This window comes from Onychomys torridus, chromosome 10, assembly GCF_903995425.1.
Source record: "Onychomys torridus chromosome 10, mOncTor1.1, whole genome shotgun sequence".
Taxonomy (NCBI): domain Eukaryota; kingdom Metazoa; phylum Chordata; class Mammalia; order Rodentia; family Cricetidae; genus Onychomys; species Onychomys torridus.
The window spans coordinates 20,869,396-20,886,049 of NC_050452.1; the positions used below are offsets into that span (position 1 = coordinate 20,869,396).

A 16,654-nucleotide genomic window follows, 5' to 3' on the forward strand; every position below is an offset into this window, starting at 1 on the left:
AACAGAACATGTTCTTACTGAATTATTGTTCCTAGGATGATTAGGTAGAAATATAATAATTCTAAGAAGCTGCTTGAGGCTCTCATACTCTTACTCCAAGGCCAGACAGAAAATGCCCATGGATAACACACAGCCAGGAATAAGGCTGGTCAGGGTGCAGCCTGGGCTTAATGTCCACCTGCCTCTCAGTCTGGGGGTCTCCAGGACACCTTCAGGGAAGAAGCAGTTTGAAATCTGTGAGGACACAAGTGTTTAATAGAGAAGCGAAGTTTGAGACATTAGATGTCCTCTAAGGAAAGAAAAAAAAAAAGCAAGAATTCTGTGGGACTTTGTTAAGTGACAGCAGAAGAGAATGCACTTGTGCCGCTGCATTGCAGGACAGCAGTGAGGATTCCAGGGTGCTCCACAGTGTCAAGAAGAATATCAGAAGGGAGGTGTGTTAGTACAGAAACTGAGCCAAGGCACAGAGAGCAGGCTTCAGATAATGCCACTGCAAACTGCCTTCAACCAGACTGCAGACATGGCCTTGAGGTTCAGTTCATGCTGACCTTTGCTGGATTGAAAGGCAGCATTTTGAAATGATTTTAAGCACTGAGCTCTTTCTCAAAACTATCTAGAACCTGAGGCTGTACCAGGCAGTCCCCTTGCTAAACACCTTTCTCCTGCTCCACTGTAATTCCTGACTCACAATGACAAAACTCCCAACCTCCTAAGGGCTTGGAGCTATAAAAAGAGCTGTTGTGACTTGAATTTGAGTCTCTAGCATTGCAATCTTTAACTAGTCACAAATAAAGGTCACCTTTCTTTGTCCCCCCCAGCCCACATTCTGACCTTGGAATCTCTGTGTCCTGCACACTCTCCATTTCTCCTGTTCACCTCTCACTAGGGATTCCCAACTCAGAGGTAAGAACTACTGTGTGTGTTGCCAGGTCAGTCACAGAGCATAGGAACTGGAGAGCCACAAACACATCCCACAAATTATCTTAGTAGATGGAGCAGACCTCAAACACTACATTGAGGACATCAGTCTAGCAAGCATAGTTACAAAATTCCCAAGTACCTCAAATGCTGATGGAAGTAGCTAGGAGGGCACTGGCAAACTTGGAGGCCACTGAGATTGGACCACTCCTTTATAATAAGCTTTGAACCCCACCTCTCATTTCCCTGGTACCTCACCAGTTTTAAGAAAAGGAAGTTGTACAATTGTCCCCCCCCCACACACACACACACTTAAAATTTCAAACACGATGTGAAAGGATGGCAGTATCAGGGCTTTGTCGAGGCCTGACACAGTGTTCTACACTGCCCAAATGATGGCGAGATTACAAGAACATACTACTGCCTCTTCTTAAAGGGTTAATACAACCATGCCTGTCAATAACCTGGCCAAAAGACTGCCTCCAGAGAGCTGATGCCTAAAGACAAGTTAAAAAAAAAAAAAAAATGGGAGGAATGCTTATCACCTTAATGAAGTATGCACTTACAAGCCCCAGTAGCCCCTCCTAAAATGTAGCCGCTTACAGATCTCCACTAAGTATCAGCAAAAATCTGAAGCATGCTGCATTCATTCACCCATGCATGCATGCACACATGCACACACAGCTGCTCACAGACGGTTTCTAACTCATGGAACATGACTTTCCCTCCTCCTCTTCTCCATCTCTTGTCTCAGGCAGCTGTTCAGATGCTCAGCTTGCCTGCCCTGTTGATTCCCCCTCAAACTCTACTGAAAGGTCCTTGCTCTTCCTCCCGAGTCTGTTTTTGTTTTCCCTTGTTTTGTTTTGTTTTGTTTTGTTTTGTTTTGTTTTGTTTTGTTTTGTTTCGTGTGGCTGTTTTGGAGACAGGGTTTCTCTGTGTAGCCTTGGCTGTCCAGGAACTGGCTTTGTAGACCAGGCTGGCCTCAAACTCAGAGATCTACCTGCCTCTGCTGGGATTAAAGATGTGTGCCACGACTGCCTGGCCTTTGAGTTCACTTTTAAATTCTTTAATTTATGAAACAAAGAATCTATGAAAAGAAGCCCTGTTTTCCCTGGTAACATCAACATTTCATAAGCCTCTCCTAAAACACCCACAGAGAGTGGTTGTCTCACTAGCATGTCACTTTGGGACTTCCTTGTGCACAGTCACAAAGAATGCATGTGTACAGCCACACTCCAGAGCAGGAGCGAAGGTGCCCAGAGTCTCACAACACCAAGAAGAAAACCAGGATGAAGGACCACAGTAGGGAGCCTCACAGGGAGAGCAGCCTTTATGCTAATGCAAGAGATTTCTGATTACTGTCCTTAGTTTTCCACTAGCATAGAACAATCTTATGCTGTTTAAAGACCTCTAATAATGCAAGTTTTAAAAGATATGCCCATTAAAACAAATAGAATATTACCTAGCAATAAAAAGAAAGACGTGTTGGCACATACAAGACAAGCAGATCTTGTTGTTGTTGTTGTTGTTTGTTTTTCGAGACAGGGTTTCTCTGTGTAGCTTTGCGCCTTTCCTGGAACTCACTTTGGAGACCAGGCTGGCCTCGAACTCACAGAGATCCACCTGCCTCTGCCTCCCGAGTGCTGGGATTAAAGGCGTGTGCCACCACTGCCCAGCTGACAAGCAGATCTTTAGAGTATGGTGTTGACTGGAAACCACTAACTAATTCCATAAGGTTCCATTCTTTATTCCACTGACATTATCAAAATGACAAAACTGGAGAGACAGAGGACAGATTGATGACTGGTGGGGACAATGTTCTGGTGGAAGGGCCACCTCAGCTCCCCTCTCCCATCTCTTTCCCCAAACCCACCTCCTCAAAGCCTGCCAAACACAGCTCCTCCCCCAGAGATGCTCAAGACCACTCCCATAGGGTATTTAAATTGCATTCCGGAAAACAGACATGTAGTTTTCCAGTCTCTCATCCCCATCTCCTCTCTGGAGGGCTGGAGAATCACCCGGGAACGCTTTACCCATTAAATAGGGGCTTTTTCTAATTCGGTTTGATTTGGTTTGATTTGGATTACTGCATCGGCAGAGAGGCTTATGGGGTGCAAAAACCTCTCAGACACCATGCAGACAGAGAGTGACTTCAGGGAAGACATAAGGGAATATCTCAAGTTGCCTGAAGAGTTAGTTCTGTGTCTGGGTTGTAGTGTCATATGAGCTTGCTCCCATGGTGGGGAAGTACAAACATATACACACATACACCCATGCACACTAACATACACATACACACATGCATACACACAGATGTATACACATAAATATGAACAAGTCCCATACTCTACCTAAGAGCACTAGACCATCTCTGCTCCCGGGACTGCTATGATGTTACAGTTGCATGCACAGCTCATCACTCTATGAGGCATCTAACTGAACCGTCTGTAGGAGGAAAACACAAATCAAACCCACAGTGAAGATGGACAAGGTGCTGTCTGCCTGAATCTCTGCTCCTGGCAAGGCACAGGCTGGATGCTGGTGAGTGGGAGGAGGCTGGCTATGCAGTGAGACTGTCTCAGAAGAAAAAGGACTAGAGACTGAGGTCCATGGAAGAGCTCTTGCCCAGCAGAGATGAAATGAAGCCCTGAGTTCCATCCCCAGTACAAGGATCAAAGGAAAAGGTAGACAAGGGAGTAGAGAGGAAGAGAGGGAGGGAAGAGAAGGAGGGAAGAGAAGGAGGGAAGAAGTGAATTTTAAGTACTGATGAGGAGAAAAAGAAACCAGACCCTCAGAACCCGCAAGCAGGAAGATGAAACGGAGTGATAACCCTGACCAGAGACATCTGCAGGCTAAGCAATCTAATGTTCTCAGCACAAGTGGCCTCCAAGTCCATGAGAAATAACCGTGGCAGCCACTGTCACCATAACTCACCAGCAGAGGAGCCAGTGCTAGAAAACTAGTGGGAGGCTGATAATGTGACCCATGTGTGTGACCACCAAAGTTTGGGATTCCTAAGACAAGTAAAAGCAAGTGAAAATAGAAGGTTCTGTAAGTTTTTTCCCTAACATAGCCACTTTGGGAGAAGGTCTGACCATTGACAATTTTCAAAATGCTAAATAAAACTGCCACATAGCCTAAGGAAAGTTTATGAAAAACACACCTGAATAAAGACTGCGGCTTCATTCATAAAAGCTGAAACACAGAAATAACTTAAGTATCCTCAATGCATGAAGAGATGAGTCAGTCAGTCACTAATTTAAAATATGAAATATTGTTAGGTACCACATAAAGGAAACTCCAAGACATTACTAATTAAAAAAAGACACACACATATATACACACATGTACACAAACACATAGGCACACACACACATAGATCCTGGTACACTTATATGAACAAACACACACACACACACACACACACACACACACACACACACACACATATACATACACACAGACAGACACACACACATACACAGGTACACAAACACACAGGCACATACACACAGATGCAGGTACATACATACAGACAAACACACACACATACATACAGGCAGACAGACATATACACACATAGGTACACATGTAGATACATACATATAAACACATATACACACAAATACATACTCACGCACACAAACACAGACAAAACACACACAACTATAAGTTTCACAAATTCTATGATCACAGGATTGAAATTTGTAGAAAAGGAAGGTTGGCTGCTGAAGCCCAGCACTGAGGGTAGAGGAAATGAAAGCTAAGGACACAGATTTTTCCTTTTGAAATGATGACAAAACTTAATTGATTATGATGATCAATGTTAACTGTAATTTACAAATGTGAATATGTCAACACTATTGGGCTGTGTACTTCAAATGAGTCACCTTTTCACCTTTTCTTCCTAAAAACGTAACATCAATCAAAATCTTAGCATGCACTTTGTAAAAATAAACAAGCAAAGTTTAAAAATCGGTGTGAAATCCATAAGCCCTAGAGAAGCAAAATGACTTTTTTTTAAGATTTATTTATTATGTATACAAGGTTCTGTTTGCATGTATTTCTGCAGGCAGAAGAGGGAGCCAGATTACAGATTGTTGTGAGCCACCATGTGGGTGCTGGGAATTGAACTCAGGACCTCTGGAAGAACAGTCAGTGTTCTTAACCTCTGAGCCATCTCTCTAGCCCGCAAAATGACTTTTAAAAAGAAGAAAGCTGAGAACTTACACTGACTCCAAGCTTTTCCCTGACCTACTGTCACTAGGGTCAGAAAGGACAATGGAATAGGAAAAGGGCAGAACTGCACACTTCCATTGCCTCAACTGACACTTTCACAATAAGACAAATAAGGAAGATTGTTCTTCACAAAGGAAGAGAAACAATGAAGAAAAATGGCTTCCATGAAAGCCCAAACATTATAGTTTTCTGGTGAGGACCTTAACTCCAATGTGAAGCAGCATCAATGACTCAAAGGGAACTATGTCTGAAAACATAAAGTACATTAGTTGGGCTGCAGTAATACAACACCATGCACTGGGTGTGTGAAATAACACAAATATCTTTTCTCACTGATCTGGAGGTTGGAGGCCTTGATAGCAGGGTCCTGGGTGTGCTGGGCTCAAAAGTAGGGAAGGGGCATCTTCATGGTATATAGATGGCCATTCTTAGATATGTCCAGACAGAACAGAGAAGCACTCTGGTGTCTCTCCCTTTCCTTGGAAGAGGTCTGTTCTATCAAAGATCCTCCCTTGGGATGTCTGTGAACTTTAATTCAGTAAAGGTCCTGTCATTGGTACAGTCATATGGGTAGTTACGGCTTCAATATCTGAATTATGGGACAGCACAGTTCAGTCCATAGCTTGCCATGCTTAGCACCTAAATCTCAAATTTTGAGGCCTTCTCTTATGTAAACAACATGTGGGGAATCTCAACAGTCCCCAAACTCTTGACTTATTTCATTATTGATTCTGAAGTCCAGGGTATAAGACCTTTGCTGCATATCATCTAAAGAGGATATGGTTGACACTTAAGGAGCAATGTATGTTTAAAGAAGCTTCTTCCAGTCCCAAATATATGAATACAGAGAAGGGATATGTTTTCAAAATATACTACAGCCCAGCAAAACACAGACCTTGACATTTCAAACAAGAGAAACTGGAAGGCTGAATAGCGTTAGATTTGAAATAAGCCTGAAACCAAATGAGGCATTTTAAATTACATCTTAAGGTTCAAGTATAATTATGATTTATTCAATATTCTGAACTCTAGAGATGTTGTGGTAATAATGGCATGCACAGTTTTGCAAAGAGTCTACCCATAGGCTCTCTGTAAAAGTGCCATCTCTTTGCCTCTTTCTAAGGAGTCTAATTAGAAAGTAACATGCAAGGGTGGTTCCCACCTCAGAGCTACTGGTTAGGGCATCTGTGCCAAGGAAAATAAAGAAGTGACTATGACCTTTGAAAACTTGAAGTAACCATCATTGCTTCCTGGGTCTATAGAAATCAATAGATTTTTAAAATAAGGGTGCCAATGTAATTTTTTGTGAGTAGGATAAAATTAGGAAGACACAAATTAGGAAAAATACAGCAGATGACACATGTCTTGGTCAGACTTCTATTATTATGATTAAACACCATGACCATAAGCAAGTTGGGGGGGGGAGGGGTTTATTTCATATTACACTTCTAATAAGAGTCCATCACTGAGGAGGGAAATTAGGGCAGGAACTCAAGCAGGGCAGGAAACTGGAGACAGGAACTGAAGTAAAAGCTGAAAAACACTGCTTAATGGCTTGCTCTTCATGGCTTGCTCAGCCTGCATTCTTACAGCTACCAGTATCAGCACCAACAGGGAGCTGGCTCCCACATCAATCACTAATTTTAAAAATGCACTACAGACTTGCCTACAGGACAGTCTTAATGGAGGCATTTTCTCAATTACAGTTTCTTTTTCTCAGTTAACTCCAGCTTGTGTCAAGTAGACCCAAAACTAGATGGAGCAAGTGACCCTTTGTCATCTCGACACACAAACAAATCATTATCCCACTGGAACCCTTCTTTTCTCATTTGGCTCCCAATTAGCATGATAACATTGAAATTACAGAATAAAACATTACAACTTTTAGAAGACCCACAGTCTTTAAAAATTCAAACATTTTAAAATGTTTGTCTCTTTTAAAACATCCAAAGACTCTCTCAAAGTTGAAAGCCTCCAACATCTCTCTAAAATGTCAAAGACTTCAAAATCCCAAAGTCTTTAAATTTGGGGGTCCAGTAAAATCAGAATAAGTTAAATACATTCATATTTCAAGAGGGAAGAACCAAGGCACAGTCACAATCTGAACAAAGCAAAACCAAAGTTCAAGAGTGTAAAATCAGTGTCAGACATCTGGGACTCATTCAGAATCTTCTGGGCTCCTTCAGAGGGCTTGGAAAGCCAATTATAGCACACACAGCTTGTCTCGTGGACTCAGGCTGGTTCCATTCCACACTTGCTGCTGTCCTTGGTAGTTGACGCATATTAATGGCATCTACAAAATGTTGGGGTCTCCACTGCATCTGGGCTGCACCTTCACCAATAGCCTCTCCTGTGCTGTCTTCAGGGACTCTGACCCTGCCATGTTGTGTCAATCCTCAACTTCTCTTCATGACCACTTCAATCCTGGGGTTTTCACTACTGATGAGGCTTCACCTTCACCTCTCTTGACCTCTCATGGTGTCAAGCCCCAGCTGCTCTTCATGACTCCTACCAAGTTTGGCTGCCAACAAGAGATACAACCTTGGTTGCCTCTGGAACACAGCTTCTGTGTAATAGTTCTGAGGAAACACTTACCAGAAGATTTCAAATGCCTTAGTAATTGTCTCTTCCAATTCTCTAGCTTCAGCAAACAAGACACCACAGACTCTTACGACAAAATATATGAACAGCCCTGGTAGAATCTTTCTTCCTCCTGAAACCTCACAAGCCTGGCCTCCACTGTCTGCACTGCTCTCGGCAGTATCTTCTAAGTTCCCACAGTAGCTCATTAAACTCTGAACACTCAGTGGGTTCCCTACCTCAAAATCCTTCCACAGTTCTCCCCCAAATATTACCAAGTCTATCGCAGAAATGACCCACAAATATGTTACCAATTTCTGACTTAGCTAGGCTTTCCATCGCTGTGATAAAATGCCATGCATGACCACAAGCAAACTGAGGAGGATAGCATTTATTTCATATTGCAATTCCACTCCCATCTACGAAGGCTGCTTTGGGTGAAGCAGGAGGATTTAGCTACTCAGGAAAAAAACTGGGTCCTCAGTCAGTCAGAGCATCTCAGAAGCTAGAAATTCTGAAAGACAAGGGTGAAAAGTCACCTGACAAGCTGGAAGTTGAGGCAGCACAGGTGATGATGAAGACAGAACAGACCATAGCAGAGAAGGCAGCAGAGGGAGAATGTGATCATTAAGAGCTTAGAAATACTTTAGACTGGGAAAAAAGCCAACATAATGGCTATCATGGCATGTGGATAATTTAAATAACTGAAACTTTTTTAACATTTGTTTTTAAATTACATGTCTGTGCAGAGGTGGGATTTCGTGTATGAGCACAGGTGCCTGTCAAAGCCAGAAGAGGAAATCAGGTCCCATGGAGCTGAGGTTAGAAAGCTGAGTCCCTCCCAGCTGATGTGAGGGCTGGGAACTGAACTCAGGACCTCTGCAAGAGCAATGCACGCCCTCAGCCAATGAGCCATCTCTGCAGCCCAAAACTTTTCTTATTAGTAGAAGTACTATTTTAAGCAGAAATTAAGAGTAGAGGACAAAGCAAGTTAGGCAAAGAGCATGCTGGCAGGGTTAAGGGATGATTGGCAGCAGGAGGGGTCAGATGTGCAGAGCATGTGAGCAGCACAGAACATTCCCAATTTGCTTCTATTTATTCACTTTATCTTGAACAAGGAATGACTCCCTAACAAAACACCCTGTGGGAACAGCCCCTTAATCAGCAGCTGGTTATAATTGTGGTTTTGCTCTGAAATCCTCTTACTGGAGCAGAGGGGAATCTCCCTACAAAGCCAGGAATGAGGAAGCTGATTTTCATAATCCTACTCCACATCAGAACGTACCTGGAGGCTCTGCCCAAAGTACGCTTCCCCTGAGCGATTAGGAAAATCACGGCCATTCGTGAAGCAAACTGACCATGGTGATACCCAACTAGTTTGGAAATGAAAACACGTTTTCAGGATTTGTAAACCAAGACAGTCAGAGGGATTTGTTTCTATTGTTTGGTCTTTTGTGTGCGTGTTGTTTGGTTTTGTTTTTACATTAAAAGTCAGCAGAAATCATACCTGAAGAAACATGAAAGCAAATGAGTGACAGCTGGCAGGGCAGATCTGAGTGCCAGACTCTCCCTCAGAGCTTGTTTCTTTCTCAGTTTGCTTCTCACAGTTTGCTGTTTTCTCATTCCTTATGCCGTTCTTTCTGTTTTCATCTTACATTTCCCACGCATCCGAGTTGGCTCTCCTTAGTACCAAGAGGCATTTTAAAATTTAACGTTCTTAAAATCCTAGTAATGCTGGAGAATTTTGCAACTGACTACGGTTTTGAGAAAGTGAGATAAACACTTACTTGCAAGGTTGACTTTACAACCCCTGAGTTTCTGCAGACTAGCATGTGAATGTTAAAATGAAGGCATACCCAGACAAAAGAAAGAAAGGAAGGAAGAAAGGAAGGAAGGAAGGAAGGGAGGGAGGGAGGGAGGGAGGAAGGAAGGAAGGAAGAAAGAAGGAAAGAAGCCTAGTTATTTCTTGGAGTTAAAAAAAAAAAAGTAGTTTACCAGACCAACACCATAAAATGAAAAAAGGAAAAGACACTGCCAATCTTATAGTAAGGCAGTGTTATCCTGATGATAATTAAAAACACAACAAAAATGAATATTATTGACCAATTTCCTAGACAAACATAGATATAAAAATTTTCAACAAAACAATTACAAGCCAAATTCAAGAATATATCAGGGGTTAGGGATTTAGCTCAGTAGTAGAGTGCTTGCCTAGCAAGCACAAGGCTCTGGGTTTGGTCCTCAGCTCCAGCAAAAAGGAAAAAAAAGGTAGCTCAAGAATATATCAAAAGATCGTGTTGAAAAGACCACATATTCATCATAATCAAGCTGGCTTTATTTTAGAGATACAGGTTCAACACATGTAAGTCAATAGCTGTAACCTATCACATATGCTCAGAAATCACAAGATCTTAATACAGAAAATTCACCATCTCTTCATGATAAAAGTCCCGAAGAAGCTGGAAATAGAAGGAACATACCTCAATAAAATAAAAGAATATATATATATATATATATATATATATATATATATATATGGCACTAAATGGGAAGCATGAAAGCATTGTCTCAAAAATCTGGACCTAGAAAAGGTGTCTCACCACTCTCTCCACTCATACTCAATATAGCACGGAAAGTCTCAGCTAGAGCAATAAGACAAGAAAAGCAAATTAAACGGATACAAATAGGAAAGGAAGAAGCCAAGGTATCTTTATTTGAATATGATACAATTCTCTAAAGACTCCACTCTTACTACTGATAAGCACTTGGAGCAAAGCGGTGGGCTACAAAATTAACACACTAAAGTTTGTAGCATTTCTATATAACAATGACAAGCTTATTTCTTTCTTAAAAGAAATAAGGGAAATAATGCCATTTGCAGGAGCCTTAGAAAATACCTTATAAAACCCTAACCAAGAAAGTAAAAGACCTCTACAATGAAAACTTAAAAAAAAAAAAAAAAAACCACTCAAAAGAAGTTAAAGAAGGCACTAGAAGGTGGGGAGCTCTCCTACACTGTGGATTAGATAGTTCAAAAATGGCCATCCTACCAAAAAAATAATTTATAGATGCATATGATTCCCATCAAAATTTTAATGTTATTTATCACAGAAGTAGAAAAAAAAACCTAAAAACTCCTCTGGAAGTGTAAAAGCCTTAGATAGTCATAGCAATCCTAAGCAAAATGAATAAATAAGGCATAAAACATCATATTTTACTTCAAGTTACATTGCAAAGCCATAGTACAAAAACAGCATGGTTCTGGCACAAAACCAGGCATTTAGATTAATAAAACAGAAGATCCAAACATAAACCCGTGAGGCTACAGATACTTGGTTTTTGACGAAGTCATCAAAAGACTCATTAGAGAAAAGGCATCCTCTTTAACAAATGGTGTGGGGTAAATTGTATACACACGTGTAGAAGACTGAAACAGAACAGGAGACAGTGAGATAGCTCAGAGGGTAAAGGTGTTCACTGCCGGGCTGAGTTCAGTCCTTGGTATCCACAAAGTAGAAAAAGAGAATCAACTGCCCCAGATTTTCCTTTGACATCTGCACACTCATCATGACATGCAAACAGAGAGAAAGAGACAGAAACAGATAACAGAATGTTGAGATTTTAAATGATTTTAAAGATTTTTAAAAGGTGTATCCACTCTATTAAGAACTTATTACAACTCCCACTGGTCTGGTGCTTGATTCTGTGTCACAGTCTTTGTATTTTGTCCCTTAATCTTCACATAATTGAGATGGGAGGTGAGAAGCCCTAGTCACAGAGAACATAAGGTGATGGTAACTCTCAGTCTCCAAAGCTTCTCTGAGAGTCTTAAATCTTCCTTCTTTTATTCTGCACACTTGGGAGAAAGAGAAGAAGTCATGGGGCATTTCAGGATTGGTATTTATATGACTTCCAAAGAGTCTCCTCTATTTTTGCACACCTATCTCAGAAAATAAGCACCTGCAAAGGGCTCAATATTTGCATTTTTGCCCTGTAACTTTATGTTGCTACTCAGCCCTAAGTTATTAGGAGATACGGGGAGCAGATTTGGTCATGAGAGAGGAGACTTGGTGACCAGAATTAGTGCTTTTGTAAGTCAGGCTCCAGAGAGACCCCTTAGACTTTCTGCCATTTGATGCCCAGGTAGAAGGTATTTTCTGTGAGCAAGTATCCTTACCAGATACTGGTACTTCAGTATTAGACTTCCCAGTAGCCAGAACTGTGAGAAATCAATATGGACTCCTTATGTGTTTCTGCAAAGCTATTCAGTTTAGGATGTTATATTATATAAACAGCACCACTTATAATTGTTGTACCCATTATTATCTGGGAAGATTCTATTTAAAGTAGAAAGACGGGAGTGGAGAAATGGCTCAGCAGTTAAGAGCACTTGTTCTTGCAGAAGACTTGGGTTTGGTTTCCAGGACTTACATGGTAGCTCACAACCATCCATAACTCCACTTCCAGGAGATCCAACTCCCTCTTCCAACCTCTGTTGGCACCAGGCACACACATACCACATATTAAATATCCAGGCAAAACAGACATAAAATTTAAAAATCTAAGGTTGGAAGATAAACATCTTCTGTTTTAACATTTGCTTCATGTTTTAAAATCTTCAATTGTTTAATTGCAACAAGCATGAGTTCAACTCCACATCATTCAACCCGATAAATTCAAAACATGATGATCAACTAGTCACTTTCTTCCACCTGAGAAAAGTTCCCAGAACATTTTGGATTCTCCAAGCTAAACCTCTTCATTTTGGATCTTATCACTTAAACCAGCTCCTGCTTTGTCTCTTGATTAGCAATACCAAGTAAGGGCTATCTCAGCACACCTTAGCATGGTTAGAATCCAAGAAAACAGTGGAAGGACACCATGCATCTGAAGAGGGTCAGTGCAGAGAGGAAAGTAGTGCCTGGCTGCTCTTTTACCTGATGGCAACTTGGCACAGATCATGGTCATCTAATAGCACACAGTAAGAACATCTAGCAGTCATCCCCCAAACCACTCATTTTCCAATGATACTCAAATGAAAAAGTAAAAATGACTAAGCAAGTAATTTTGATGTCAGAGTTTAACTACAGAAAATAATTAAAAGCAGATTGAATTTTTTTCATCAGCATTTAATATGCTATGAGTCTCAAGATGCAGTGGACATCAGCAGGAGACATTGTTATGCGACTCCAAGTAATAAAACTGATTTGTTTTTAACTCTGAAGTCACATTCCAGATTGCTAAGCATGCGTAGAAATCACATGATGTTGTAGAGATTGGGGGCTTTGAGGAGAGGGGGCAGCACATAAAGCCATCCTAAGAATTAGGAAAAGATGTTTGTATTTCTCATACCGAAAATGGTGATCCATGGAACTCTCAAAGCTGATGTTCCTACAATTTGAGCCAGTATTGCAAAGAAGTCCTTGAACAAAAGGGAGAACACCCCGGCTGGGAAGATCCCGGGCTTGCAAGTAACCTGGACATAAACACAAGGAAGATATTAGTTCTGACACCTATTACCAGAAATGGGGTGTTATATGCAATGATCCTGCCTCCTGGTCCAATTGTATATAATGTGCGGGGCAAGTGGCTTCTTCATCCAAAAGCCCAGCCCACCAGAACCCAGCTTTTCTGTGTCCATGTATCTATCCTTTCTTTATTCTCCTGCTGTCCCAGTTGGGTCAGTCCCTGGAACCATGCAGGATGTGGCAGGTGGTACCCAAACAAGGTTCTAAACAGTAGACGCTGACTATGGGGAACTCTCATTGATTAGAAAAGGGAGTGCTCTCATGAGAAGCACACTAAGAAAGTAAGGAAAGAAATAAGGATAACAGAATAAATAAAATAATGGATGGAGGAGCATTTCAAGATAGGCAGTTGTGTATCAATAAGAAGAATCTAGAGAAGGCAGTTGCATGTTAATAGGTAGAATCTGTAGTTAGCTACTTAGACGCTAACAGGTAAAATCTAGAAATAGGCTGTAACAGGTAAGTACTTATAAAGAGATTTGGGAGACAAGTGAAATTGAGAGATGGGCAGTTTTATGTTGGAGCTTTGGATATTTGGAGAGACCATGGAATGGGATGGAGATGTTGCACCTTCACTGGTTATGGGTTGTGTTGAGGAAGGGTGCCTTTGGTTTTCAGGGAAGGAGGAAATTAATGTGGCAACTTGAGAAAAATAAATAATAGTAAAATTGATGGTCTAATACATGCCTGAATGGGAAAAAAAAGCCTCAAGAAGGTGAAGAGGTGAAGGACATTTCGTGGTGGAGTTCTGGTCTGGCTGGCTACATGGGCCACTAGCAAAAGCTGGGTGAGTTGGCATTTTCCAGCAGCCTGCACTGGTAGCCCAACTTTCCAGAGGCCCAGAACAAGCTCTGATTAAATGATACTCAGCTTTTTTTAACAGCCCACCCCTATTTCTGATGTGTCTGGTCATTCATGAGGGTAAGACCAGTAAAGGGAGAAGCCTCCTGGGCCAGTGTGTTCTCATCTAGTGGCTTGGTCAGTATCCTCCCATAGCTGTTTATACTGAGGAGTTCCTCCATTTTGGAGAGCACTTTTTTAACTACCTGGAGTACCCATGAGCTCCCTCCATTCAACTATTCAGGGCAGGTGACTTAGACAGGATTTAATATATCACATGGATGGTGAATATATGAGCAGATATAACTGGGAAATAATTGAGACACACCACCTGGGTGTTTGGACCCTCAGTGATGATTGCATAGATGTGGCCCAATTAATTACATTGGCATATCCTGGAAAAGCAAATGATTTATGATCAGACCACTTCTCCTGCTAACACTGCAAAAATTATCCTTGACTATCTGAGGACTTCAATCCCATTAGTTTAGTAATACAATTCCTTTGCTTTTGTTGGCCATCGCATCTGGTAGGCTTCTTATCATCCCTGTGGTCTGGTGTCAAGCACTGCAATGAAACCCCCTGCACTAAGCATGAAGATTCATCCTAAACATCTGAGAAATAAGAAAGGGAGGAATGTAGAAGGCAAGTCAGGTCCTGATTGAATGTCAATTGCTTGACATGGGCACAGCTATGTCAAGGACCCCACTGAATCAGCTCCATGGAAGTGCAACACCTTCCCCAGGTGGGGCTCAGAGAGATGGCAAAGCCTTCCTCTGATCCATGTGTGGATATTTAAAATGTCCACCATTGTGGTGGTATTGTGTTCCCCAAAATATTGTGCACCCTAATAAATTTATCTGGGGTCAGAGAACAGACAGCCACTAGATACAAAGGCTAGAAAGTGAAAGCACACGCTTTTAATCCTAGCATTCCAGAGGCAGAAATCCATTTGTTCAAGGATACAGCCAAGCATGGTGACTCACACCTTTAATCCCAGAAAGTGAGCCTTTAATCCCAGGGAGTGATGGTAGAAAGCAGAAAGGTATATAAGGCTTGAGGACCAGAAACTAGAAGCATTTTGGCTGGTTAAGCATTCAGGCTTTTGAGCAACAGTTCAGCTGAGACCCATTCGGATAAGGACACAGAGGCTTCCAGTCTGAGGAAACAGGATCAGCTGAGGAACTGCCAAGGTGAGGAAGCTGTGGCTTATTCTGCTTCTCTGATCTTCCAGCATTCACACCAATAACTAGCCTCAGGTTTGATTTTATTAATGAGACCATCTAAGATTTGTGCTACACAGCATAGCTTTCCCCTTGGATGTTTATTGCCGGGAGACTACTCCTCTACAAACACTGCTACTGACATTAACCAAACCTGCTGCTTCTTTGTTCGCTGTTTATAATTACCCTATCTCCTTGTTTGGCTGTGTATAAGAACCCTGCCTCCTCTTCACCCATGTGCAATAACTCATATCTCTATTCAACTATAAATAATAAACATGCTGCACATTGAGAATGATGCAGCTTCTCCAACAGAGAGCCCAGACAACCAATCCCAGGTTTTTTGCATCTGTGTATCATTTCTGCATCCCTTGCTGCCCCTCTTCACAGTTCCAGGACCCAGCTTCGAAAAGAACACAATGGGATAGCCATTCTACAGATTTAAACTCTCTAACATTCTATTATTTACCCTGTCATTAACTTGAAAGATATCTGAGGAACCACTTGAGAAACACAAAGTCCTGCCGCACTTCGCACTTCCTCCCCAGTGTCTGCACTCATCCTGCGAAATGGTGTAACTCTCCCTGTACTTCACTGGCTGCCCTCATCATGACATAGCCACTCTTCTGTTACATGGCCAAGCCTCTGGCACAGCAAGCCCTCTTGAAAATCAACCATGAGTGGGAAGAAAAAAATGGATGCTTTAAGTTTGGGGGAAAGCTTTCTGCTAAAAGCCAACTTGGATTCTTAAACATTTACATGGCATTTCTAAATGTAACATAGAACAAAAAAAAATGCTTTACTACATCAAATAATAGCAAAAACCTTTCAGAAACCTGGTGTGGTGGTGCATACCATTAATCCCTGCATAGGGGAGGCAGAAGCAGGCAGATCTCTGTGAGTGTGAGGCCAGCCTGGTCTACATACACAGTAAGTTCCAGGGCAGCCAGGGATACATAAACAGACCCAGTCTCAAAAGAAGGAGGAGAGAGAGGAAGAGGAAAGAAAGGAAAAAAGGAGGAAGGGAGGGAGGGAGCAAGGAAGGGAGGGAGAGGGAGTGAGGGAGAAAGGGAAGGAAAGAGGGAGGGAGGGAAAAAAGAGGGACAGAGAGAGAAACTTTCAGGAAAAACACTCCTATAATCTATAATGAGCCAACACCCTAATCAATAAAGTGTTGATAGCACGTGCCCCAACCTATCTGCCTTTTGTATGCACAGGTGGACAGGGCATGGAGACAATGATAATGTCAGGCAACTGGGAAGCTACTGATCTATGTTCTCTAGCTCATAAAATCCAAGCAAAAGCTTTCTCCGTGATGTCTACTTT

The 16,654-nt window shown here is 41.8% G+C and overlaps 1 protein-coding gene across 1 annotated transcript in view; it reads right to left on the reverse strand.

The window, feature by feature from the left end:
* The window catches only part of Abca13 (ATP binding cassette subfamily A member 13), a 428,395-nt gene that overhangs the window by 386,903 nt on the left and 24,838 nt on the right, over nt 1-16,654 (reverse strand). Inside the window, exon 3 of the mRNA XM_036201460.1 lies at nt 13,090-13,213. Coding sequence (XP_036057353.1) covers nt 13,090-13,213 — 124 coding nt within the window. The remainder of the gene's footprint in view (nt 1-13,089; nt 13,214-16,654) is intronic.